The sequence below is a fragment of the Miscanthus floridulus genome, chromosome 19 (assembly GCF_019320115.1).
Source record: "Miscanthus floridulus cultivar M001 chromosome 19, ASM1932011v1, whole genome shotgun sequence".
In the NCBI taxonomy this organism is placed as follows: Eukaryota; Viridiplantae; Streptophyta; class Magnoliopsida; order Poales; family Poaceae; genus Miscanthus; species Miscanthus floridulus.
In genome coordinates, this window is record NC_089598.1 from 81,872,066 (window position 1) to 81,897,663 (window position 25,598).

Below are 25,598 nucleotides of genomic sequence, written 5' to 3' on the forward strand. Positions count from 1 at the left end.
TTCATGTTTACTTGATCATGAGTTTATGGGCTTATGGATAAACTTGTTGCCAGCCAATTGCTAAAAAAATGATCTATTAAAGCTAATCGCAGTAAACCAGTGTCAGCCCTTTTGAGCCTCATGAACCCCATGATATAATTGTTAAGTACGACATGTACTTACGCTTGTTGTACTTCTCTATACATTGGATAAAAATCCCGAATGGGTACCAGATTGCTGGTTTGGAGGAGTTAGGCTTGTGGTCAACCAGTCAGTCGTCCCTGTGAATTTGGAGTCTTCGCCAGAAGATCGGAGTCAACTTTCCGCTATCTTTACTCTGAGGGTACTTTTCTTTTACTAATACGTTATGTAATAAGTATTGTCTTTTGATATTACCTTTATTTGTGGCTATATGTGAGATTTGACTTCCTGGGCTCACATATAGTGTGTATCTGGTTTTGTCTTTAAAACCGGGTGCTACAAAGTGGTATCAGAGCAATGCTGACTGTAGGACGCAAGCCTAGTTAGAACTGGACGTATTAGCATGCCTTTATCTCTGCTTACTTCTTTCTTTCCCTCTAACCTTGTTATTTGCAAAAAGTTATACTCACTTTCGCCTCTGTTCTGTTATGAAAACCTTGTCTCTATCCTGAATCCTCTCTTTTCATCTAAATAGATGGGTCGTAATGAAGAAACCACTAGCATCAGAAATTAGGAGGATCAAGCTACATTATCTGTGACTGCATTCGACAAGGAGAAGCCTGTAGCTATGCAACAACAAGTGCTAGAAGGAATAACTCAACATAGGAGTTTCAACAGTGCTTGCTACAAGGTCAAACCAACATACCAAAGGGACTAGTGAAGAGACAAGTAACAGAAGCTTGGAAGAATATGAAGTTCAATGAAGATATTGGAAGAATGGCACATGAATGCCAGGATCAACCACAGCAGAAGCAAGAATAGAAGGTCCAGAAGAAACAGGAGCAAGGAAGTAAAGCAAAGAGAAACTACATCCAAGGAAGAATGAATAATATGGATCTGACTACCATTCATGGAGCTAAGGAGGTTGTGTATGGTATCATTCAAGTAAACTCAACTTCCACCACAGTGCTGTTTGACCCTAGAGCTTCACATTCATTTATCTCTAGTGCATACGTAAGGGAACATAAGATAACTATGCTTCCAATGAGGAGACCAGTGATAGTTAAGACCCCAGAAGGAGAAATGAAGGCAAACCGCATGTGCCCAAGAGTTAGTCTTAACATCAAAGGAGTAAAATTTGAAGCAAACCTCATTGTATTAGAGTTAGTGGACATTGATGTCATTCTTGGAATAGGATGGCTATCTGCTTGTAAAGGAGTGATCAAGTATGCCCAGCGTTCGGTGCTTCTAACCACACCGTCAGGAGAAAGAATTGAGTATGAAGGTATTCAGCTTGTACCTGAGGACAATGTGGATAAGAAGACTAAGGAGATCTCACCAGAGTCAGAATCAGAAGACAATCAACATTGAGTTCTATTACATCGTCGCATCCAACTCCAATCCCTAGTCAGATAAACTCAGACTCTAAAGAATTAGAAGTTTCTCAAGCTAAGGTTACTCCAGTCTTTCGACATGAGGTATGCATAGATGGGTGGACAATCACCTACACAGAGTTTCAACCCCAAAAGATCAAGCGAGCTAAAAAGCGGTCTAGTCAAACGAAGATGAACTTACAGAGTCAGCAAGCTGACAATACTCTAAGCAGCAATTCTGTGGAGTATGACATCACTAAAGATCCAGCTAAGAGAAGATGTTATCATTGCCAGCAAGAAGGATATTATGTTAAATCTTGCCCACAGAAGGATCAACAATTATGCCATGGAGGTAGCCAGAGTTAGGTCAATACAGGACTACCACCAGCAAACAATGGTGACACACAATACAAGGGAAGCCCATGATGAAATTGATGATGACGTGTCACTCCCATGTGAGAGATGTCCCTGTAATCATGCCATTTTTAAGAATTAGGAATTTGTGCCCCTTATGTAATAAAAACGATAGCATCGCAAGTTGAGTCGATAATTGAGTTGTGCACCTTTACTGTCTTGTTGAATTGTCATTATGTTTATGCTTGTTTTGTATCTTTGTAATGATTGCAATGATCTTGTTGGGTGTTCCCACAATTTCATTTAGTTTATAGGCCTAAGGTATAAGGATTAATGAAATAAATAGTTGGGTTATCATTTTCTTCTGTTTTACCTATCTTGTCTTTGGAGCAGCCTATCTCTATCGGTTCATATCTCTGATCTTGGACGATAAAAAAAATCCTGAGGAAAATTCTAAACAACAGTAGACTGCAATCACAAGAGGATGCAAGCTATGCTTGGGTATTCCCTACCTTACCTTATCTTAAGGGGGGTAGCCAAGTAGAAGAATTGGTAAGATGAAGTATCATACGTTCGAGTTTGCACAGCGGAAACCAGAGTGCGCAGCGAAAGCGTGGTGGTACTCAAGGATGTAAGAGAGAACTCAGAGTTTCAATGAGTTTTGGTTAGAAGTTCAAGAAAAGTTTATCCAAGACCAGCAAGATGTTGAAAAAGCTACCGGAGAAGCTTTTAAGTTAGTTTGGATCAAGAGACTTTAGCCAAGCGTTTAAAGGAGTCCAAGAGGTCAAAGTAAAGCCTAAGTATTAGCTTTGATAGATCAGGACAAGAGCTTTGTATCTACAATAATGCATCTTGTGAAGGTGTGGGATGTGTCCTTATACGAGAAGAAAAGTAGTGTCTTGCTTGTTAAGTCAGCTAAGGAAGCGTGATGGGCCAATAACCCACAGGTTCCCAGGATCATTAATGTTTTGAAGATTGGTGATAGATTCTCTTTCGGACCAAGAAGATAAGGAAGCCTTATTGAAAGGTGAACATATGAGGAAAAAGAATTATGGCCTAGTGCTTAGGGTTACCTGAGAGTTGTTCAAGGTACCTGTCAAAATTTTGGAATTGGTTAGGCAAATTACTTAGAGTAAGGGCAACAGGTATGCAAAAGTAAAGTGGATCTTTATCAAGACGATGGAACTGCACGAGGAAGTAAAGAAGAATCCAAGGATGGAGTATTCCTATCTCTTAGTCAACGTCTTCCGAATCTCGAGGACGAGATTCATCTTAAGGGGGGTAGAATTGTAACACCCTAAAAATTGCTTCTTTTGAAATAGAGTTAAAATGATTTATTTATGAATTTTTGTGCACATGAAATAGAGGAAATAAAATTTTTCATTTAAAATCCATCATAAGGTAGCAATGTGTTTGATGCATACATGCTATTGCATTTAATTTTATTGGTTGAGTGGCTTTAGTTTAAAAGTTAAAATGGTTAAAATATTTTTGAAAAGAGTTTGAAGATGGCTTTGAAATAAAAGAAAAGAAAGGAAAGAAATTTAGAAAATAAAAGTATTTTTAAAGTTGAAAATTTTATCTTGGAAAGCCTAACGAAATTGTCCATTTTTATTGAATGGGAAAGAATATTGAAACCATACTCGATTTGGATTGAATTTAGCTTGGAATTGGAAAATGTAAGAATTTAAAAAGTTTATTTGTGGAAACTTACCAAAATTGCTCAATTATATTTGAGATGAAAAGTATGTTCAAAACTATATTCAAATTTGCAATTGGTTTACATTTGAATTGGCTTTGAAAACAAAATAGGAAAAAAAAGATTTGGAAAAGAAATTCTTTTCTTCCCTTTCAGCCCAGACTCCGGCCTGGCCTGCTGACGGCCCAGCCTTTCTCCCTCCCTTCTCCCTTTTCTTCAGTGCCCGGCCTGCTGCCTCGGCGCTGCGGCCCGCTCACCGTCCCAGCCCCCGCGGGCTTCCTCGCGCGCGCAAGTCACCGGCCCAGCTGGCGCCTATGGCCTGCCACGCTGGCCTGCTCGGTCAGACGCTGCACGCCGCTCTCTTCCTTTCCCTCACTGCGCCGTGGGACCCGCGTCAGCCGCCCACCCGCACGAGCCGTCCGCTCTCCCGCTGCGACCTGGCCCCGCTCGTCAGCGCGCACCCACACGCCTTTTGCTCTCACTGCCCGCAGGTCCCACTCGTCAGCACCGCCTCCTTCCTTCCCCTCCCGAGCGCCTCTTTCCTTTCTTGCTCCCGGTAATGGCGTAGCCGTGCATGGTCAGCCACCGCGCCCGCGCCCGTATGGCAGGTAACCAATCCGCCCGCCCCTTTCCTTCTACGCCACATCCACCCGCCTATAAATCCGAGCCGAGCCCCGTCTTCTCCCTTTCCCCTCCACGGTCAAGCTCAGTCGCAACCGCCGCCGGTAATCTCCCTCACCCGCGCCTCAATCAACATCGCCGACGACTCCCAAGGCTCCGCCGTCGTTCACCGCGCCCATAGGTGCCGTTCAATTCGTGTTTTGCCATGGATTGATCGGGTTTCTTGCTCACCGCACGCTCTCTCTCTCTCTCCAGTTCGCGGCCGCCGTCGACGACCCGCTTCGGAGCTCTCCCGGACGCCGCAACCACCTCCAGAAGCCTCACGGTGAGCATCTCCATCCTTCCGTGCCCCTAGATGGTCAAATGGTGTCCTAGAATGTCGTTTCCGCCAGCACCGAATCGCCAGCCATGGCGCCGCCGCCATGGGCTTCTTCCCCGGCGAGCCACCGCCCGGCCCTCACCCCTGCACCGTCGGATCGAGCACAGACGTCCTAGATTAGAACAACCGGTCGGTTATGTAACCGGTGCACCACGGACTCGTGGACGTGGTCCACGGCGCCATGTCACCGCGTCCACCGCGCCACGTGGTGAGCCGCACCAACCCTATGCCGCCACGTGTCAGCACAGTCAGCAGCAGGGTCAACCGCAGTCAAAGCCGCGCCTGTTTTACAAAATAGCCCCTCGGTGTTTAGTGAATCAACCCGCGATCCAAAGCAGTTCAAAATAATTACAAATCCGCCCAGATTTTATTCGGTTAGGCCCCTGTAATTTCCAGAAATAGTATGCCCAGTCCAAAATACATTTAAATTCAGATTTTTAATTGTTTTAATTCAAATTTGAGTTCAAATATTCACAGAAATGCCACTGAACCTTATTTCATGCGTAACTTTTGCGTTTTAAGTCCGATTCGATCCGTTCGAATTGCGTTAGGATCGTGTTTACGTTATCTACGTGTTTATACAACTGTTAGGCATGTTTTCAACACTTGAAATTCATGAGTAGATTTAATCTATTAATTAACCAAAGCAAAACTTGTTTAAATCATAATTTATTTGTTTTAACTCCGAAAAAGTCCGTTCAAGTTGCGTTTGTTTCGTAACGACGAGATCTACGCTTTAGCAATGATGTTTACTAAATTACTATTTCATAAAAATCATAGTTTAAATCATATCTTGATTAAAGATTATGCAACTGGGTTTTATACATAAAATATGATTTGTTTTACTTTTGTTTTATAATATAAATCTAAAATTGACTTAATTCAATCCACATTGTTTATAAAATATCTTTTGTATATGAATTCATAAAGTTAACATAAATGAAGCCTATAGTTTATTTTTCCACGTATAAGGCAAATCTCTCGGTAGTTGTAACTTTTCAACCGTAGCTTCGATTAGCGTGCCTCTCGCGACTATGTGTTCGTAGTGATGCGTAGGATCGTATATCAATCTCTTTTACTTATTTTTTTATGATGGGTGTACTGTTCTAATATAGATGCAATTGTATGCTATGCATGTATGTGTATGGATGTTTGTGTGGTGTTCTACGATTGTCCAGTCGGTAAGATATACGTGGTGATCCAGAAGAAGAAGAAGGACATTGAAGATTAAAGCTTACCGAAGGATCGGTGTGTAAGGCAAGTATAGCATGGGATTATCCTTGTTACCTATTCATATTTAATCACTAAATTCATATTGCATGTGTCTACCTTGTTACCATTAAGGATATCCTAGATATTTGATATCTTGCACCTTGATACCTTTGGGATATTGCATTGGATAGTTTTTGCTAGTGCTTAATCAAAACCATGATCTTGTAACTTGACTAATGATATATGCAATAAACATTAAAACATGACTTTTTAGTAACATGGAAATAGGGGGCTGGAGTGTTTAGCTACTTTCTAAATGCTCTAGATTCCTCTCCCTAAGGACTTATCTGTAAGTGATCATCCGGGACTTACAGTACAGCTGTGAGGGCTATATGGCTCTAGCTTTAGCTCAGTATGAGGACCTTTTCTAGCTTGTTAGTGGTTACCTTTACGGCGCAAGAGGGGCTCCAACGGGTATGATCTCGGTCTGCCAAGTAGGTGCACTTGCTAGTCGCTACTTGGAGAGGGGTTCATGCTTATTGATGGGTAAACCTTAGCGGCCCTAACTTGTTAGACGAACCTTTGAAAGGCTTCATAGTGAACCCTGCCGACCTTCCTTGGTAGTGGGTCAAGAGGCTGATCACCTCGGGCGAAAGGGTAAATCACGACTCACAGTGAACGTGTACAACCTCTGCAGAGTGTAAAACTGTTATAACAGCCGTGCTCACGGTCACGAGCGACCTTGGACCCTTATGGAATAGAGATGAGATGATCATTAATGGATAATGATGATGTTAATAATTGATTGTTTATGCTATACATTATTCATGTTTACTTGATCATGAGTTTATGGGCTTATGGATAAACTTGTTGCCAGCCAATTGCTAAAAAAATGATCTATTAAAGCTAATCGCAGTAAACCAGTGTCAGCCCTTTTGAGCCTCATGAACCCCATGATATAATTGTTAAGTACGACATATACTTACGCTTGTTTTACTTCTCTATACATTGGATAAAAATCCCGGATGGGTACCAGATTGCTGGTTTGGAGGAGTTAGGCTTGTGGTCAACCAGTCAGTCGTCCCTGTGAATTTGGAGTCTTCGCCAGAAGATCGGAGTCAACTTTCCGCTGTCTTTACTCTGAGGGTACTTTTCTTTTACTAATACGTTATGTAATAAGTATTGTCTTTTGATATTACCTTTATTTGTGGCTATATGTGAGATTTGACTTCCTGGACTCACATATAGTGTGTATCTGGTTTTGTCTTTAAAACCGGGTGCTACATAGGCCTCAGCGGTCCACCCGATGAGGTCCCCGAAGCAATTGAGCATACAGCGCTGGTAAGTGGCCCCAGCATTTTTTAGACCGAACGACATTGAGATGTAGCAGAACGATCCGAAGGGGGTGATAAAAGACGTCGCGAGTTGGTTGGACTCTTTCATCGCAATTTAGTGGTAGCCGGAGTACGCATCAAGGAAGCTGAGGGTTTCGCACCCTGAGGTAGAGTCGACTATTTGGTCTATGCGTGGTAGAGGAAATGGGTCCTTTGGGCACGCCTTGTTGAGACCCATGTAGTTGACACACATCCTCCATTTCCCGCTTTTCTTTTGTATAAGAATGGGATTTGCTAACCACTCTGGGTGGTGTACTTCCCTGATGAATCCGGCGGCCAACAATTTTGTTATCTCTTCACCGATGGCCCTGCGCTTTTCCTCGTTGAAGCGGCGCAGGCGTTGCTTCACCGGCTTGGAGCCTGGGTGGATTTTCAAGGTATGCTCGGAGACCTCCCTCAGGATGCCTAGCATATCCGAGGGTTTCCACGTAAAGATGTCTTTGTTATCGCGAAGGAACTCGACGAGCGCGTTTTTCTATTCAGAGGAGAGCATGGTACCAATGCGTACCATTTTACCCTTAGAGCTGCTGGGGTCTATGAGGACCTCCTTGGAGCCCTCTGCCGATTCGAACGACCCGGTTGATTTCTTCGCGTTGGGTGCTTCTTCGGTGACCTCCTCCTTGAGGGTGGCGAGTTCCCCGAAGGCGATGATTGCTGTGGCATGGCCGCAGCACTCGACCTCGCACTCGTAGGCCCACTGGAAGGAGGTGCCGATGGTGATGACCCCATGTGGGCCTGGCATCTTTAGCTTGTGGTATGTGTAGTTGGGGATGGCCATGAACTTCGCGTAGCATGGACGTCCCAGGATGACGTGGAAGGTTCTGGGGAACCCTACTACCTCGAAGGTGAGTGTCTCAGTCCTGTAATTGAACTGATCCCCAAAGGTAATGGGCAGATCGATCTGTCCGAGTGGCACGGCCTGCTTTCTGGGGACGATGCCGTGAAAAGGTGCTCGGACTGGGCGGAGGTGCGTTCGGTCAACGCCCATTACGTCGAGCGTCTTTGCGTACATGATGTTGAGGCTGCTGCCTCCGTCCATCAGAACTTTGGTGAGGCGCTTTGGGCCGACGATCGGGTCGACGACAAGCGGATACCTTCCCGGGTACGGGATGGTGTCCGGATGGTCAGTCCGATCAAAGGTTATGGAAGACTCCGACCACCGGAGAAAAAGAGGTGTGGCCGGTTGGGCCATGTAGACTTGGCGGCGTGCGACCTTCTGATGACGTTTGGAGTCATAGGCCGTTGATCCTTCGAAGATCATGAGGCAGCCGTCTGGCATTGGAAAGCCATTGTCCTTCTCCTCGGTGTCATCGGCAGTGGGGGTGGGTTCCTTCCCCCGCTCCCCCTTATTGGCGCTTTTGGCCAACAACTTTCGCATGAGGTCGTAGTCCTTGAGCAGATGCTTTATGGGGAAGGCGTGGTTCGGGCACAGCCCCTCAGTATTTTCTTGAAGTGGTTTGGAGCGCCCTTCGTGGGCTTCCGACCACCCTTGCAGTCAGCAGCAGCCACGAGTGGGTCCTCACGCCGTTGCTTCTTGTTTTTCCTTTTGGCAGAACGGTTGGAGGCGCCTTCACCTACGCCCTCGTCCTGCCTTGTCTTGCCGTTGGAACGGTCGAAGATTGCTCTGATCGCCTCTTCTCCTGAGGCGTGGCTAGTGGCGATGTCCAGGAGCTCCTTGGTGGTCCGCGGGCCCTTGCGTCCTAGCTTGTGAACCAAAGACTCGCAGGTTGTCCCAGATAGGAAGGCTCCTATCATGTCGGTGTCAGCGATGTTAGGGAGCTCATTGCACTGTCGGGAGAAGCGCCGGATGTACCCGCGGAGGGTTTCGCTGGGCTTCTAGCGACAGTTCTTGAGGTCCCAAGGGTTCCTAGGATGTTTGTATGTGCCCTGGAAGTTCCCCACAAAAATCTCCCTTAGGTCCGCCCAACCCTGGATGGCGTCGGACGGAAGGTGCTCCAACCACGCTCGTGCCGAATCGGTGAGGAACAGTGGAAGGTTGCGGATAATGAAGTTGTCATTATCCGCACCACCGGCTTGATAGGCAAGCCGATAGTCTTCAAGCCAAAGTCCGGGGTTTGTCTCCCCGGAGTACTTAGGGATGTGGGTAGGTGGTCGATACCTTGGTGGGAACACAGTGTTGAGGATGTGCCAGCCAAAGGCCTGAGGGCCTGGCAGGCTGGGGCTCGGGCTCTAGTCCTCGCCGCTATCGTAGCGTCCGCCGCGTCGAGGGTGATAGCCACGGCAGGCTCCTTCCCTCGGGTCGCCATAGGTGCGCCTACGGGCGTCGATGGTGCTGCGGGCGTCGTGGTTGTGGCTGAGACATTGATTTACTGGGATTGTAGCGCACTGCCCGCCGCCTGGCGGCGCTTGGTGGACCAACACGTTCCTTGCGGGGCGCACCGAGGGGGTACGCTGGCTGGCGTCGGGCTCATGTCGCCGAGACATCGAGCTCTCCGCCTGCCGTGCTGCCACACGCTCAAGTAGCGTGTGAATCTCGCGGTGGACCCAGCGATCCTCGGGCGTCGCGGCTTCTGGAAGGCCATGAAGTAGGGCCGTCGCGGCGACGATGTTCTGGCTTGCACGAGCAAAGCAGGGAAGGGTTTCATCATCGGCGATAATCCTTCGGTTAATGTCGCGGGCCACAGCGCGTGCGTGCCCTCCATCTCCGCGGCGCCTGATCTCCTCATCGATCTTCTCGTACTCCCGAACGAGCTGTTGTCCGGCTTCGTCTATTTCCCGCTTTCGGGCTTTCAGCTGCTCCACCCCTACATGAGGTGGGGCCACTGCTCCCCATTCGGTTCCGTCGCCGAGGTTGCCTGTCGGGGTGACCTCCTCCTCGGAGGCGCTTTTGACGTGTCCCTCGGAGGTTTCCGCCATGAAGCATTCCCGGGAGGGATGATGGCTCCCCCTACCAGAGTCAGAACTAGAGTCCGACCCCGGGCCTTCTGCGAAGAGGCCGTGGAGGGATTTTGTGACGCTTTCGATCATCCCCACGAACTCGTTGTTCACGGGAAACGAGATCACGCGCTGGGCCACAAGGTGGTTTACGGTCGCCGCGGCGTTGCGGAGACCGAACGGAAACACCATCGAGGCGCACCGTGTGGAGCGTTCCGGAGAGAGGGTGATGCGGCACGGGGCCTCCCTGGACGGCTGGGGCCAAGGGAGACGTCGGGCTGGCCCTCAAGCCTCCTATAACCGAAGTTGATGGAGGGGAGTGACTGGAAGGCCGCATGGGCAAGCGCCAACTCTCCTCCTAGTGTGACAATGAAGTCCAGGTCATTGAAATGCACGTGTGCGCCCGGGACCCAGCTGATTGCGTGGTTAGCCATCCGAGGCCTGATTTGGAACGCGCAAAGAACCCCTACCTGGCGCGCCAATTGTCAGTGTTTCGAACAAACACCGGCTAGTAAATTTATGATTATTGTGCATTAGGCCCAAATGGTGCACTAAAGGACACGAGGTTTATACTGATTCAGGCTGAACGTCCCTACGTCCAGTTTGTTGCTACTGCTCGTGTTATTAATACCGAAAATGGTTCATAGTAGGGGGTACAAACAATCAAGAGAGGGTTGAGTCCCAAGTCTCTAATGGAATGATCGAAAAGGTCGCTGAGAGCTTGGTCGCTGCTCAGCTATGTGTGAAGTGTCGTGTGTGTTCAACTTGTTCGTTCAGAGTCCATCCCCTTAGTGGGGGGCCCTGCCCTCCCTTTTATAGACCAAGGGAGGAGCAAGGGTTACAGATGGGAGAAACGAGAAAAACCAGAGGCCAAGAAGCCCCGCCGAAGGTGTTGAGCCCTCCTTTTCCGCTGAGCCAGCCTTGCTGACACGGCCAGATGGTGTCAGGGATTGGCACGTTCGCCGGGTACCCGTGTCCTGGCGACGCCATGCCGTTACCGGATCAGCAAGTGGCCACGTCCCATCCCGCCCCTCCGGGCGGCGTGTCGGACAAGAGTGTCGACCTGTGGCCCTGTGGGGAGCGGGCAGCGCGGTAACAATACGTCTGTCACTATAGATGGCGCGAGCCTCTTCCTGGACCGTAGTGGTTGTCGTATGCTGATGTTAGTATCCGTGCCCGAGGGCTATTGGCAGCGCCTACAACACTGTGGGACAAAAGTCGGCGCCTACAATACTATTCAAGTACTGTTAGGCCAGATAGGGCTTAAAGCGCCCATCCCATCGTATTCTGACGGTACCTTCCGGCAGGCGTGCAGGGCATGGTCCTTGGTATGGCATTTGACTCGAATGTCATGTCGTACCCTATGCTCATCTTTACGAAGGCGCGGGGCGTACTTGTCGGGCGAGGCGGAGTCCACCCTCGGCCGTCGGGCGAAGCGGAGGAGGCCCTCGGCCGTCGGGCGAGACGGAGTCTGCCCTCGGCCGTCGGACGAGGTGGAGGAGGCCCTCGGACATTAGGCGAGGCAGAGCCTAGCCCTTAGGGGTCGGGCAAGGCGAAGCCAGTCTTTCGTCGTTCGGACAAGAAACGCAGTAGCGTTCTCGTCTCGATGGCTCGAGTGACGGGTTCGGGGAGCTCTTATCGGATATGTTCGAGTGAGATCTGGGTCCATCGTTCGTGACGGAGTTGGCATGACTCGCATGGAGCATCCTACTGCTCCTTGCCTACCGAGCGGATATGTTTTGACTTGTGAGCCTTGCCTTGCTTTTCTTCGCACATCTCCTGGTTCCTACTGAGCGGGCGTCCCCGGTCGGATGGCTCCAGTCGGCTCTGAGTGTGCCGATCGAAGAAGAGCGGTGAGCAGGGTTCCCACGAGCCTCAGTCGGAGAGACGCGGGGTCGAAGTCGGAAGTATCGCTTTGGGCCAGGCCTTCCGATCGGAGAGGCTTTCCGATCGGAGAAGGCGTTCGGAGGCGTCTGGAGGCCGAAGCAAGTGCTCCGATCGGAGTGGTGGGCCGAAGGGGTCGACGAGCGGGCGCTGCTCCTTTTGGTCCAGACCTTCTGGTCGGCAACTAGGCCGTCCTTCCGGCCTGTTGTATTTAGACTCTTGGGCCGAGCCTTGGCGCGGAAGCCGGTCCCCGAGGGACCCCGGGTTTATGAACCTGACACCTATCTTCCTACCTCTTCTCCTACCATGCTGGATTTGCAAGTGAAAACCTTCGCTTGGTGGGCTAGCTCGTCGGCATTTTTATTGTTGTTTCCTTCTTGAGGCATTGCTTGGCTTTCCAGTTCTGTTGTTGCCTCTTGCCGTCTAGCCATGGCGGTGCTCCGCCATACGGTGTTGTTGGTCTTGTTGGACAGATCGATGAGTTCTTCCGTCCAAGTTGAGTTGCTATTAGGGTCTTCTTGACCAATTGGAGGTGTTAGTGAGGTCATGTTGAGTTGTTAGTTAGGTCATTTCGACTAAGTCGGAGTTGAGTTGGTAGTTGGATCGTTTTGACCGAGTTGGAGTAAGTAGTGGCGTCAATTTTGACAGTTGTCCGGTTGTTGTACCAAGATTGTATAGGATGAGTAAAGCACTCTCCTCAGTTGTATGCTTTTAGGCTCAGTTTCCATTAAAAGAAACTAGGCACACACTTTCTTTTTTTTCTTCGTCTAATATAAATCGCGGTAAATCTTTTGTCGTCCTTTCTAAAAAATAAAAAAAAAACTAACAACACGTGGGTATACTTACATATTTTTATAAGGTAAATATCAAATCAAACGTAAAGGTAAAATTTGATAAAATCATACTATGATTAGACACTGATCGAAAAATAATAATGTATTGCTCTGTTTAGCGTGCGAGACTTATTTTTCTCTCGTAGTGAAGCACAAGCATTTTTGCTAGCCAACGTGACGAGCGCAGTAAAGCAAAACGGGTGCCATGGGGCGTGGATAAAGAGGGTCGTCGCTTGCTATCTTCCTCCACTTCTGCCCTCCTAGCTTCGCAAGGTTAGCGGCTCTCCATCTTAGTTACTTTCACGAGTCTTCCAGTTGCCCAGTGTTCTTATATTTGCGTCGTCCTTGAGGACTGCCTCACCGCCTGGAGGGATTGCTCGTGCTCTGCATCTTTCGGACTGCTGGCTGGAGTCTAGATATGTGTGGGGTCCCTTTAACAAGGAGAAGGCCACATCTAGCCTAAGCATCCACACCATCTGTAAAAAGGAACAAAGAGAAGACAACGCAGCAAAAGAAAAGAGTACTGGCTAGAGGTGCAGCATGCTAGGGACCCACACCGGCGGCGACCCTGGGCTCCTACCCGGGCTCCAGGTCTGGTGCTCAATGTGGTCCTACACAGCACACTGGACAAGCTGAGAAGAGACAGCAGTACTGTCAAACTGCTAGTGATCTTTCATACGTTTGCTTTTGTGGTCGCTCGCAGTGCTAATTAGCTATAGGTATCTGTACGGTTACATGCCTAGTACACACTATCTACAACGAGAAGAGTCTGGGCGATACTAGCGGGTAGCTAATGAGTCGATGAACTAGTGTTGTTGTGCAGGTAAACAGTGCACGATCATGTTATTTGGAACGGGAGAATTCGCGGGACCAAGAAGCAGTATGCATGGAACTGCCGCCGGTTGAGCGCCACCAAAATGGCTGCATACGTATAATGTTAACCATTTAAATCGTTGCCCAATGGTCGTAACTTTGCTTTGTTGGAGATGGAAAGTGAAAGCTGTCTTAGAGTTCGCCCGGCTTGGCTAAATTTTGGGGTCTGCCACTGCTTGCCTCCCAATTGTTGTATCTGAGATAACAAGAACATGCCATCTAGTAATTCACATACTGAATTCAACATTTCAGTTGCAGCTGAAACTGCAAGACGGAGCACACCACACATTTTTCACGCATCAACGGATGAAAAAAAAAATCTCAGAGGACATGTTGGGGAACGGGGGGACGCAGGCGCAGTCCCGCGACGCCAGGAGAAGGGACGAGGACGACTCGCCGGCGCAGGCCACTAAACCCGGCGATCTCCAGGGCGGGAACGCGGGCGGGAGTCTCTTCTCAGATTCTGTATCTGTAGCTACAGGACTCGGGAAAATGAGTTCGGGATACAGAATCTGTAATCTGTTCGACGCGATCTTTAGCTCCGGATCGGAAAACCGGTCTTCACGGGAAGGAATGGAGAGTTTGTTGGAGATGGCCTTACAAATAGGAGATACTAACAGTATACCTGCATCTACTACGCAAGCCGCACCCCTCCCTAACATGGCCGCCGCCGCCGCCACTACCAACGGCGCCAGGACCAACGGCACTCCTGCCACCACACCGAACGGCGCCTCCGCCACGGCCTACGGCTCCCCCGCGTCCCACCATAGCGCGGACGGTGCCGGCGACGGCGTTCCCGTGCCAGGCTCAGGCCGCGACCACATCGTCATCTTCCCCTTCATGGCGAAGGGCCACATGCTCCCGCTGCTCCACTTCGCGACGGCACTCTCGGCGCAACACGGGAGGAGCAGCCGCCTCGGCGTGACCCTAGTCACCACCCCGGGCAACGTGGCCTTCGCCCGGAGCCGTCTGCCCTCGTCGGTGGATCTCGTCGCGCTCCCGTTCCCGTCGTTCCCGCCGCTTCCCGCGGGCGTCGAGTCCACCGACGCGCTCCCGTGCCCGTCGCTGCACCTGACGTTCATGCACGCGACGGGGCTCCTGCGCGGGCCCTTCGCCGAGTTCCTGGAGTCGCTCCCCTCCCCGCCGCTCGCGCTCGTCTCCGACTTCTTCCTCGGGTTCACGCACCGCGTCGCGGCCGACGCGGGGGTCCGCCGCGTCGTCTTCAACGGCATGTCCTGCTTCGCCTCCGCGATCTGCAAGGCGCTCGCCGCGAGCCCGCCGGCCAGCGGCTTCGCGCCCGGGGCCATGATCCAGGTGCCCGGCATGCCGGAACACGTGGTGGTCAGGGCGGAGGAGGTCCCCGACGGGGTCACCAAGAGGGCCGATCCGGACAACCCGTTCACGCGCTTCTTCATGGACGAGATCGGTGACTCGGACGTGCGCAGCTGGGGCGTCCTCAGCAACAGCTTCGCCGCGCTCGACGAGGCCTACGTGCCGGCCTTGGAGTCATTCTACGAGGTGGGAGCCCGTGCCTGGCTCGTCGGCCCGCTGTTCCTGGCCGCCGCCGGCGACATGCCGGACGGCGAGAAGGAGCAAGACCCCGAGGGCTGTCTCTCGTGGCTGGACGAGAGGGCGGCGGCGCAGCCGGGGTCGGTGGTCTACGTTTCGTTCGGGACGCAGGCCCACATCACGGACTTGCAGCTGGACGAGCTGGTGCACGGGCTGGTCCAGTCCGGCCATCCCTTCCTCTGGGCTGTCCGATCTGACACATGGTCGCCGCCGGTGGACGTGGGGCCCAACGGCCGGATCGTTCGTGGATGGGTCCCGCAGAGAAGCGTTCTGGCCCATGAGGCAGTTGGTGGGTTCGTGAGCCACTGCGGGTGGAACTCGGTGATGGAGAGCCTCGCCGCCGGGAAGCCCATGCTGGCGTGGCCGATGATAGCGGAGCAGCACCTGAACGCAAGGCACGTGGCCAACATCATCGGCGTCGGCGTCAGGATAGCCCTGAAGGCTGGCGCGGACGTCGTTGGGAGCGCGGAGGTGGAGGAGAAGGTCCGGGAGCTGATGGACGCTGAATGCAAGTCGGCGAAGCAGATGCGGGAGAGGGCTGCGTGGGCGCAGCAAGCAGCGAGGTCAGCGGTGAGCCACGGTGGAACTTCGGCCATGGCTTTGCAGAAGCTTGTGGAAGAGCTACAGGAGACCTATGATGACGTCTAAAGATGTCAACGGGCCCGTTCCCGATTCTCCGCGGGGAATTCACCCATTAGAGGACGGGATGGTACAAATCTTCTCCCCATGGAGATTTAAATGAGGAAAAAATCATCCCCATCGGGTATGACGGGGGCGGGGATGGTATACATACCCCCGTCCCCATTCCCCGCGGGGACCCAAAATATTTAAGGCCCATCTGCAGTTCATGTGTACATATATAAGGCAATTTGTAACCCTAATGTTATCCTTCCTATTCGTTCCCAGATTCCCAATCCCCTCCCCCGTCCCCCAGGCCCTTCCTCGAGTCCTATAGAAACAGAGGACGCGGGCGTCGGCTAGCTCCTCAGCCACAACGCCGGCGGCGGCCATGTCAAAGAAGAAGGCGGTCATGACGATGACGCTCAAGGACTTCCATGGTGGCTCCATCCCCTTCGAGTTCCCGCCAAACCCTAGCCCGCCGTTGCTCCTCCGCTCCCTCCTCCTTCCGATATGAACTGACCAGGTTCGTCTCATTTGCCTCAGCACCCCGCGCCCCGTGGACCGCACCGTCACCTCCGCGTCCCCCGTCGCAGCCACGGTCGCACAGCCACGCGTACCGGTTGCTTCTCCTACCGCCGTTGCGGCGGCAGCCGTGATGCCTTCCTTCCTCACCAACCCGTCTCGCATCGGCCATCACTTCAACGAGGACAAACGCACCCCCCTCGAGCCCGCCGCACCGCGCCGCCCGGTGTCGTCCCCGACGTCGTTCGCACCCGCTCCCATCAATGTGCAGTTGATGCGGGGATGGGGATCCCCGCGGGGATTAAATCCCCGAGCGGGGACGGGGACGGGGATGGGGAAGAAGTGCTCCCCGTGAGGCCAGCCACAGCGTGGGGGCCTTGGGGGAGGAGGGCGGCTACCGACGTGCGCCGCGGCCACGTGGGGAGGCGAGGAGGTGGCCTCGAGGAAGGAGGTGGCCACTGGATCTGCCTGCCCATGCGCTCCTAGCCGCGCGCTACGGAGGGAGAGTGAGGGAGGGAGGGAGGTAGGGACAGGGAGGAGGCGCTGCACCAGCGCCGAGGCAAGGGTGGGGAGCCGGATCCACAATGGAGAAGACCCAGCGTGGCTAGATCTAGTGGTGGTGGGATCGAGGAAGGAGGCAGCAGAGGCCAGAGATGGCAGTGGCCGCCGCCCGCCGACGAGCTTGTCTTGGCACCGGATCTGCGTCGGGGCGGAGCTCGGGGCCGGCTCTAGGGTTCGGGGTGAGGGAGAGGGAGAGCCGCCGCGGGCGTGAGGGAAGGGGAGGGGGCGGGCGTCCACGGCGCCAGCTCTTGGGTTCGGGGTGAGGGAGAGGGAGAACCGTCACGGTCGTGAGGGAAGGGGAGGGGGAGAGCCACTGCGGGAGTGATGGAAGGGCAGGGGGCACGCGTCCGCGACGCCGGCTCTAGGGTTTGGGGTGAGGGAGAGCCGACGCGGCCGCCGCGGGCGTGAGGGAAGGGGAGGGCGTCCGCGGCGTCGGCCCTCGCTTATATATGAGGACAGGACGGGGACGGCGCGGAGCGCGTGGGCCATGCTGGGCCGTGGGGAGGGGAGGAGGGCGCGGGGAGGCCGTGGCTGCATGTCGGGCCGCTAGCGGGCCGACTGCTCTATAGCAGGCCGTGCCGTGCTTGGGCCAGGCCGACGGGCTCGGGCTTCATGGCCAACTATCGCTGCGTTTATTTCACAGAATATCAAATTAGATGGAATCCAAACAAACCCGGAATCCGTTCGGCTTACTCAGAAACCGGCTTGTTCGGCTTGTTTTTTCAGTCGGAACTGTGTTTTTCTCTCACAACAATTCTACCAGAATAGTGTTTTTCAGCCAGTTTTAGCCAAGTTTCAGCAAACCGAACGGGCCTCAGTAACATAGCCCTTATTCTCTCCACCATATTTTACACGACATTGAACATTACCAATTGTTGTTTGAGAAATTCAGAAACTAGCCGTTTTCACGTATTGCTTGGTCCTTATTAGTAGGTAAAAAATTAGGGAAATAGTAGCGCACGGACATCCAATGGGGATGAAGACAAGCCCGCCCCGATGCATGACATGCCCCCATCCGTTCGCCCCGCCCCCCATCCCCATCCGTTCACCCTGACCCTGCAGGCGCACCCCCACCCCGTCGTGCCCCCGACCTCCAGCCCTCTGCGAGCCACACGCCACATCCGCCGGCCACCGTCTCGCCGCGCGCCATTCCCTAGTGCCCCCTAACTCTCTAAACAACAGGAAACACGTGCAACATGAAACACTTGAATGCAACATACGTGTGAAACAGATGAAATATCTAGAATATACACTTGCAACATATGTGTGAAAATATATGCAACATCCAGATAGAACACTTGCAACTTGCAACATGAAAACACTTGCTGCAACAGAAGACTGAAACAAATGAAATATTTTGGAACATACTGTTGCGACATGTGTGAAAACATATGCAACATCCAGATCAAATGCTTGCAACATACGTTTGGAAACAGATGAAACTATTTGAACAAACGCTTACAACATGCGTCTAGAAATAGATGAAACTATTTGAACAAACGCTTGCAACATGCCTCTGAAACACTTGCAACATATTCAACATGTGCAATATCTCCCCATCTACTTTTGCAACATCCATATGAAACAATTGCAACATGCCTCTAAAACGTCTAAAATAATTGAAACATACACTTGCAACATAGGAAAGATAGGCCTGGGCTGGTCGATTCCAGCCGATAGTGCGGGAGCCAGCGGCAAGCGGCTGCGCGCGAGCACCACCCAGCACTAGCACCAACGAGCACCGGGCTTGGCTCAGCAACGACGGTTGGGGATGGGGGCGGGGAGCTCCATGGCCGCCGGGGTGGGCGGAGCTTAGGAAAAACACTACAACTCTCCTATTATCACCAATGCATGATTTCATGTTTAAATGAGCCAAACAATACGATCATTCATATCTGTCCAGAGGACATGCAAAAACCTAACAGCAAACTTCTAAAATCTATAACTCCTAAACCATCAGGCCTAAAATCATGAAATTTTAGGACAAGCAAGATAAGGAAATTATCTACTACTTTTGTATTCACCATATTTACAGAAAACATCATTTGTTTCATGAAGTTATCATCACAACAGAAAATACACATGCAGCCATTTCAGAATATAACAATTTGATGTTTCACTTGATTTGCTAACAAAGAGCATGTACACATGAGCTATTCAAGAACTTCAACCACCTCTAACATACTTAGAAACACTTTATTGAACACCGCCGTGCCACCTCTATGGATCTCGCGCGGAGACTAATGGATCTCGCTCGTGCTCCATGGATCTCGTTGGGGTGGGGAGAGGGCCGCCGGATCTATGGGCATTGGGGGTTCCCGGTGAGGACGCCAGGGTGGGGAGGACACCGGGCTTTGGTACGCTATGGCAGGGGATGAGGAGCGCGGAAGGGGTAAGGATAGGGAGGAGGAAGCGAAGGGATAAGTTTTTTTAATATACATGCGGGCGGGAGCAAGCAACGGGGTGAAAAAGCCTTCGGATGTTTGTGCGGTCCATCGGACGTACGACACGTCGCATTTCTGCAAAAAATAACCCTTCCAATGGTCATTCAGACCATAAGAGGCACAAGGATTAAGCTCTGGTGGTCTGCTATGTTTAGGCTGAGCAGTTTGGGGATAGACAGAACTCTGGTGGTCTGATATGTTTAGGCTGAGCAGTTTGGGAATAGACAGAAAGTGTGCTTATACACCGTCTGAAACCTGTGGAAGGAGCAGACGAGTTTTCGACAACATAGAACAGACGCCCACACATATAGCAAGCCTAATCACGCAAGACATCCTCCTCAATGAAACAGCGCATGGGCAATATCCTGCACATAACTAGCTTGTATATGCAGGTTTGGGCGTTTGCCATGGCTGCAATCTACTGCAGCAAGGCAAGTTGCTAACTTCTTTCCCCTATTTACCTTTTCCCTTTTAGCATCCTGATGAATTTCTGGCAAGAGTGTAAATTTGTACTGTTTTCTCCATATCTACTTAAATGCAAAAGCAGAGCACCTGCTATTCCATGCTAAAAAAAATGTGAGCTCAACACTTCAAGCATACAGCCTGTAAACTATGAGCTAGGACTAATAATTATCGCATTTACAACTTAAAACTGGCACTGCAACTGCAAGGACACGACACATAGGAAAGAAGTAAATAAAAACAAATCATTAATTCATCAATTTTTCAAAAATTGAGATGGCCTTGGTATCCAGCAATTTACAGAACGAATTGAGTATGTCAGTGATGAACAATCAGATCCTAGTATGACAGATTCTTGAAGGAAGATATCAGCTTATGGTGCCATTGTAAAACATCAAGATAAACACCAGCAGCTTAGGCATCCCCATCTTAAAGACAACGGCCACCAAATCTGGCGAACACCGGTAACCATGATGCCTAGATCTCTTCAGCTGGCTGGGCTGTTCAGCCCAGCCGTTCGGCAGCCCAGGACCAGCCGAACGGCTGATCTAAAAGCCGACCGGCCGGCCTCGCACTCCCTCCGTCGTTCCGTTCCCCCGATAGCCGCTAGGGTTTCTGCTCGCTCGCCCCTCAGCGTCTCTCCTCCGCGCGGGCCGCGGCTTCCATGAGCACCGCTTCGCCGTGCCCTCCCCGGCCGCCGTAAGCGGATCCCTCCCCGCTCGCCTCGCAACGACGTGAGGGTGCCCCGTCGCCGTCGACAGCCTTCCACGGCGACCGTTAGCTCCGCATCCCTCCTAGAACCCGCCTCCATCGACGCCCGTCCGCCAACGACAGGTAACCCTGGATACGAGGCCGGCATCGTCCCTCCCCCTCCTGATCTGACCCCCACTTGGTCGTTTTACAGGTGTATCCCGACCGGCGCCCACGGTTCCGCATCTCCGCTCATCGGAATCGACTGCCGCTTTGCCAAATCCAGGGACCCTAGGTTCGTTCTCGTGCACCTAAGTCCCAACTCTCGCTAGTCACTGCCGTCGTACCGCGCCCCACCACGCCACTTTCCCTAAGCCCCTTCTGGCCTTCCCCTTCGTCGCCGCCTCCCGGGAGTCGAAACCCTAGCCAGACAGCTCATGGCAGGGGCGGCTCCAGTTAGTCTAGATTCCGTTGTTGAATGTGCTTGCAAATAGTAATGGTATTGGGTATTTGGGTTCATAGGGTCTTCCCATGTTTGCATGACACGGCTCTCATATTTCTGCAAGTTATGTGATACGACTAAGCATTAACGAACCCAATAAATTTTGGCTGAGTGACTGACCACTTGTTTGTCAATAATACTCACATTCTAGTTATCCAATCATGCAAGAGCTGCATCACCGAGTCCTAAGGAACCTGGACCTTCTTGTCTTGTGACATTTCCACATTTTGAAAAACGAACACTCGCTTCAATGTCTAGATGCTACACAAATGGTAATTTTACCCTCACTAAAATTGTCAAAAGTATACTCAGGTAGATTGATTTTTTTTTGTATGCTGGTTCAAGCTCTACTGTAATCCCACGCTCATGGCATACTTATAGAATGATGCTGATGCAAACTGTAGCTTTGGGTTTACCTGTTGCTTGATGCTGCCACTTTCATTGTGCACATATAATTTCATTTACTAGGTGGTTTTTTTCTTTCTATCAATGCACCCCTCAAATTCAAAGTACTGCCCGTTGTGCAGCCATTTTGTGGATGTGCTAACAAGTGCTGCTCAGCGCTGCCCATACTGGCAGCGTCCTCCACTTCATCGTGCTCTTCACCTGAAGCCAGGCACTACAACCTCCGTTCAAAACGCGCCAAGCATTTTGCCAAGGCACGTCCCCATTTCTTACGCCCTAACTTTCCTGTTTGTAACTCTTAGAGCTGCTTTTTTCATCTATACCGTGTACATCATACCATACATTGTAAACATGGCAACAGATGTCCACGGATCATGCTAACTTGGATGACGCCACCTTGAGGACCTTTCTGGAACTAGTGATAGAACAGAAAAACCTATTGCACTGAAACCAGCGAGGCCTCACAAACATCGGGTGGGCAAATGTCTATCCAGCATTCTCAAAGGCAACGGGGTTGCCGTATGACAAGAAATAGCTGCAGAACAAGCTAAACGAGATGAAGCGAGCATATTTTACTTGGCACAACCTTCAAACCCACACTGGCCTAAGCCGTGACCCGCATACAGGAGGCGTCACAGTTGACCCCTCGTTCTTTGAGGGTGGCGACAGGGGTACTAACTTGTAGGACCTCTGGTTGGCCTAGAGGGGGTGAATAGGCCTATTAAAACAAACACTCAAACTTTTATCAAATTCACCCTGCTGCACTGCCGCTCTGGAGGGTGGACTGCAGGACTACGGCACTGCCGGACCTGAACAGCGGCACTGCCGCACCTGCAGACAACTTTGAGTCACAGTTCAAAGTACGTGAACGAAAACTTAGATTGGAGAAATTTCCTAGCTTACTGCAGGTATGACAATCACAGATCAAGAGCTAGAAGTGGTAGAAACACCACACACAAGTAGATCGACTAAAAACCCTAGAAATTACCTCAACCACAATATGTCATGCAATTAATATAAATCAAGCACAAGTGACACAAAGATTTATCCTGTGGTTCGGCTCGCCACCAAGGCTTATCTACCTCCACGTTGTTGAGGTTAGCCACTAAGGCTTAGAGCTTTACAGCCCTTCCTCGTTCTCAAGTTAAGAGACTTAACTCTTAAGATAAGGGGTGAGTTTACTAGCTTCAAAAGATGGTTACAAACCTCCCGGGGCTGCCACACAAGTTGGCAAGCTCCACGGACAACGCTCTAGCCGGCTAGGAGTCAAGCTCCAAGAGTAACAAACACAACCACCGGCCAAAACGTGAACCAAGTGCTCTTTAGAGTTGGAAAATCAATGGAGCTGCTCTCTAATCGAGTTTGGGACCCTTTTCCTCAAGGATTGATGGGGAAATCAATGAATTTGCTTGAGGGCTTGAGGTCAACAATGGAGGGAGAGAGAGAGCTCCTGCTCTGCTTTGGATGTGCTCAAGTGAGGAAGAAGAGGTAGGTCTTCTTGGGAAGGAAGGAAAAAAGTATATATATACCCCCAGCCCCAACGGTCACTTAAATCACAGATAGCCATTGGGGAGGAAAGGGAAAGGTATATATATACCCTAGCCCACAACGGTCCGCACCCAAGGGGTCAGGCGAGATGGATCCCACGACCTTTGGGTCGGGCAAGACAGATCCTATGACCTTGGGGTCGGGCGAGACGGATCCCATGACCTTGGGGGTCAGGCGAGACGGAGCCCGCACCAAGGGGTCGGGCGAGACGGAGCCCACGACCTTGGGGTCAGGCGAGACGGATTCCGCGACCTTGGGGTCGGGTGAGACACATCCCGCACCCAAGGGGTCGGACGAGACCGTTTAACATGTCTTGAGCCATCCGGGGAAGTCTGCGTGGGCGCTAACTTCCTTGTGCCATAACTCAAGTGCGTCAGTGCCTCTCTTCAAGCATGATAGTACCGCACCATGCAAGATAGCAAGAGTAATAGTGAAGTGGGGACTGTCTTGGCTATGAATCTAAGGATGCTTGTGGTTGTTTGAGCACTTGGTAGAAAATATTATCTTAAGCATTGTGTCCCCCTTTACAGTATGACTTTTCCTATACTCAAATTCAAGATATAAAAGAATCTTAAACCTCTTTTGAGTTTGAAGCCATCTATATTTGTAATTAGGGGCTCCTCCATTGAAAGGTCCTTGTGTGGTTTTGGTAATTGAGTGACAACATAGGTGGACTAATTGTGTTTATGTGAGATACACAGGTGATTAGTCCACAGGTACATGTGTGTGAGCAACATATGCCATGAAGGTGAAAATGGCTTGGAGATGTTGCAAAGCTCACACATGTGATGATGAAGGAGCTCATTGAACATGAGACATGACATTGAGTCATGTGATCAAGGTGGAGAAGATCAAGACAAGACTTGGCTTGATAGACCGGTTGCAAGCGTGAAGGGCAAGTTGGAGGCTTTGGAGCGATGGACCGCATGGCGGTGAAGCTTAAGCAAGACTTGGCACCGATGGACGAAGGCAATGGTGAAAAGCAAGTGAAGTCAAGATCGATGAACCATTATGATCACGTGATGATATGAAGTGGATCATATCATTGTTGATCGTGTTGGTGCATGTGTTGCATTGACATAGGAGGAGATGGAATGGAATGTGCAAGGCAAAGGTATAATCTAGGGCATTTCATTTCACCGGTCATAGGTGTATAGAGAAGTTGATGACTGGGTTTAGGATAGATGGCCGTACTATCAAGAGGGGCAAACTTGTTTGCATATCGGTCATCTAGTGCCACTCGAGTGATCTAACTTTGCATCGTCGCTAGGATTGAGTGGCGTGGCAAGTTGAGTGGCTAATCCTTTGGAAAATGATTGTGAAAATGCTAACACACATACACATGGTGGTGTACACTTGCTGGTGTTGGCACATTTATAAAGGAGATGAAGTTGGAGTTGATGTGGATCAACTCGGCGATGAAACGGAGGTGAGAAGGGTTTGATACTTTGTAAGGTCCTAATGGCTAGAGGGGGGTGAATAGCCTAATAAAATTTCTACAACAACACTTAATCGAAATGGTTAGACAATTATGAGGCGAAGCAAGTGTTGCGCTAGCCTACTCAAAATATAAGCCACCTACCACAATTCTAGTTTAGATAGTGTCGATTCCCACAAGAGCTATGACACTACCCTATGTTAGTGTGCTCTCAAAGGCTAACTAAAGAGCCACACCAACCAAGCAAGCAAGCTCTCACAACTAGCTACACTAAAGAGCTTGTCAACTAGTTTGCGGTAAAGTAAAGAGAGTGATCAAGATAGTTATACCGCCGTGTTGAGGAGTGAACCAATCAATCACAAGGATGAATGACAATGAAGATCAATCACCTCAGAATCAAAGGATGAACACAATGATTTTTACCGAGGTTCACTTGCTTGCCGGCAAGCTAGTCCTCGTTGTGGCGATTCACTCACTTAGAGGTTCACGCGCTAATTGGCATCACACGCCAAACCCTTAATAGGGTGCCGCACAACCAACACAAGATGAGGATCACACAAGCCACGAGCAATCCACTAGAGTACCTGTTGGCTCTCCGCCGGGAAAGGTCAAGAACCCCTCACAATCACTACGATCGGAGCCAGAGACAATCACCACCCTCCGCTCAATGATCCTCGCTGCTCCAAGCAGCCTAGGTGGCAGCAACCACCAAGAGTAACAAGTGAAATCCGCAGCGAAACACGAACACCAAGTGCCTCTAGATGCAATCACTCAAGCAATGCACTTGGATCACTCCCAATCTCACTATAATGATGAATCAATGATGGAGATGAGTGGGTGGGCTTTGGCTAGGCTCACAAGGTTGCTATGTCAATGAAAATGGCCAAAGATATGAGCCATAGCTAGCCATGGGGCTTAAATAGAAGCCCCCACGGAATAGAGCCGTTATACCCCTTCACTGGGCATAACACGGGCCGACCGAACGCACCGGTCCAACTGACCGAACGCTGCTCCTCAGCGTCTGGTCGCCCTATGGACGCCACGCGTCACCAGCTTCAAACGTTGTTCATCAGATGTCAACGGCTACGAAGCTGACCGGACGCACCAGCAAAACTGACCGGACGCTGAAGCCCCAGCGTCCGGTCGAGTACAGTAAGCTCCCCGAGGCATATTTCTTCTACCGGACGCGTCCGGTCCAC

General features: G+C 50.8%; 1 protein-coding gene across 1 annotated transcript; it reads left to right on the plus strand.

The window, feature by feature from the left end:
- Nucleotides 1–14,308: 14,308 nt before the first annotated feature.
- On the plus strand, nt 14,309–16,056 carry LOC136529586 (UDP-glycosyltransferase 73B5-like). Its single transcript, XM_066522662.1, has one exon. The coding sequence runs from the start codon at nt 14,478–14,480 to the stop codon at nt 15,852–15,854; it is 1,377 nt and encodes a 458-aa protein (XP_066378759.1). The 5' UTR covers nt 14,309–14,477; the 3' UTR covers nt 15,855–16,056.
- Nucleotides 16,057–25,598: the final 9,542 nt, after the last annotated feature.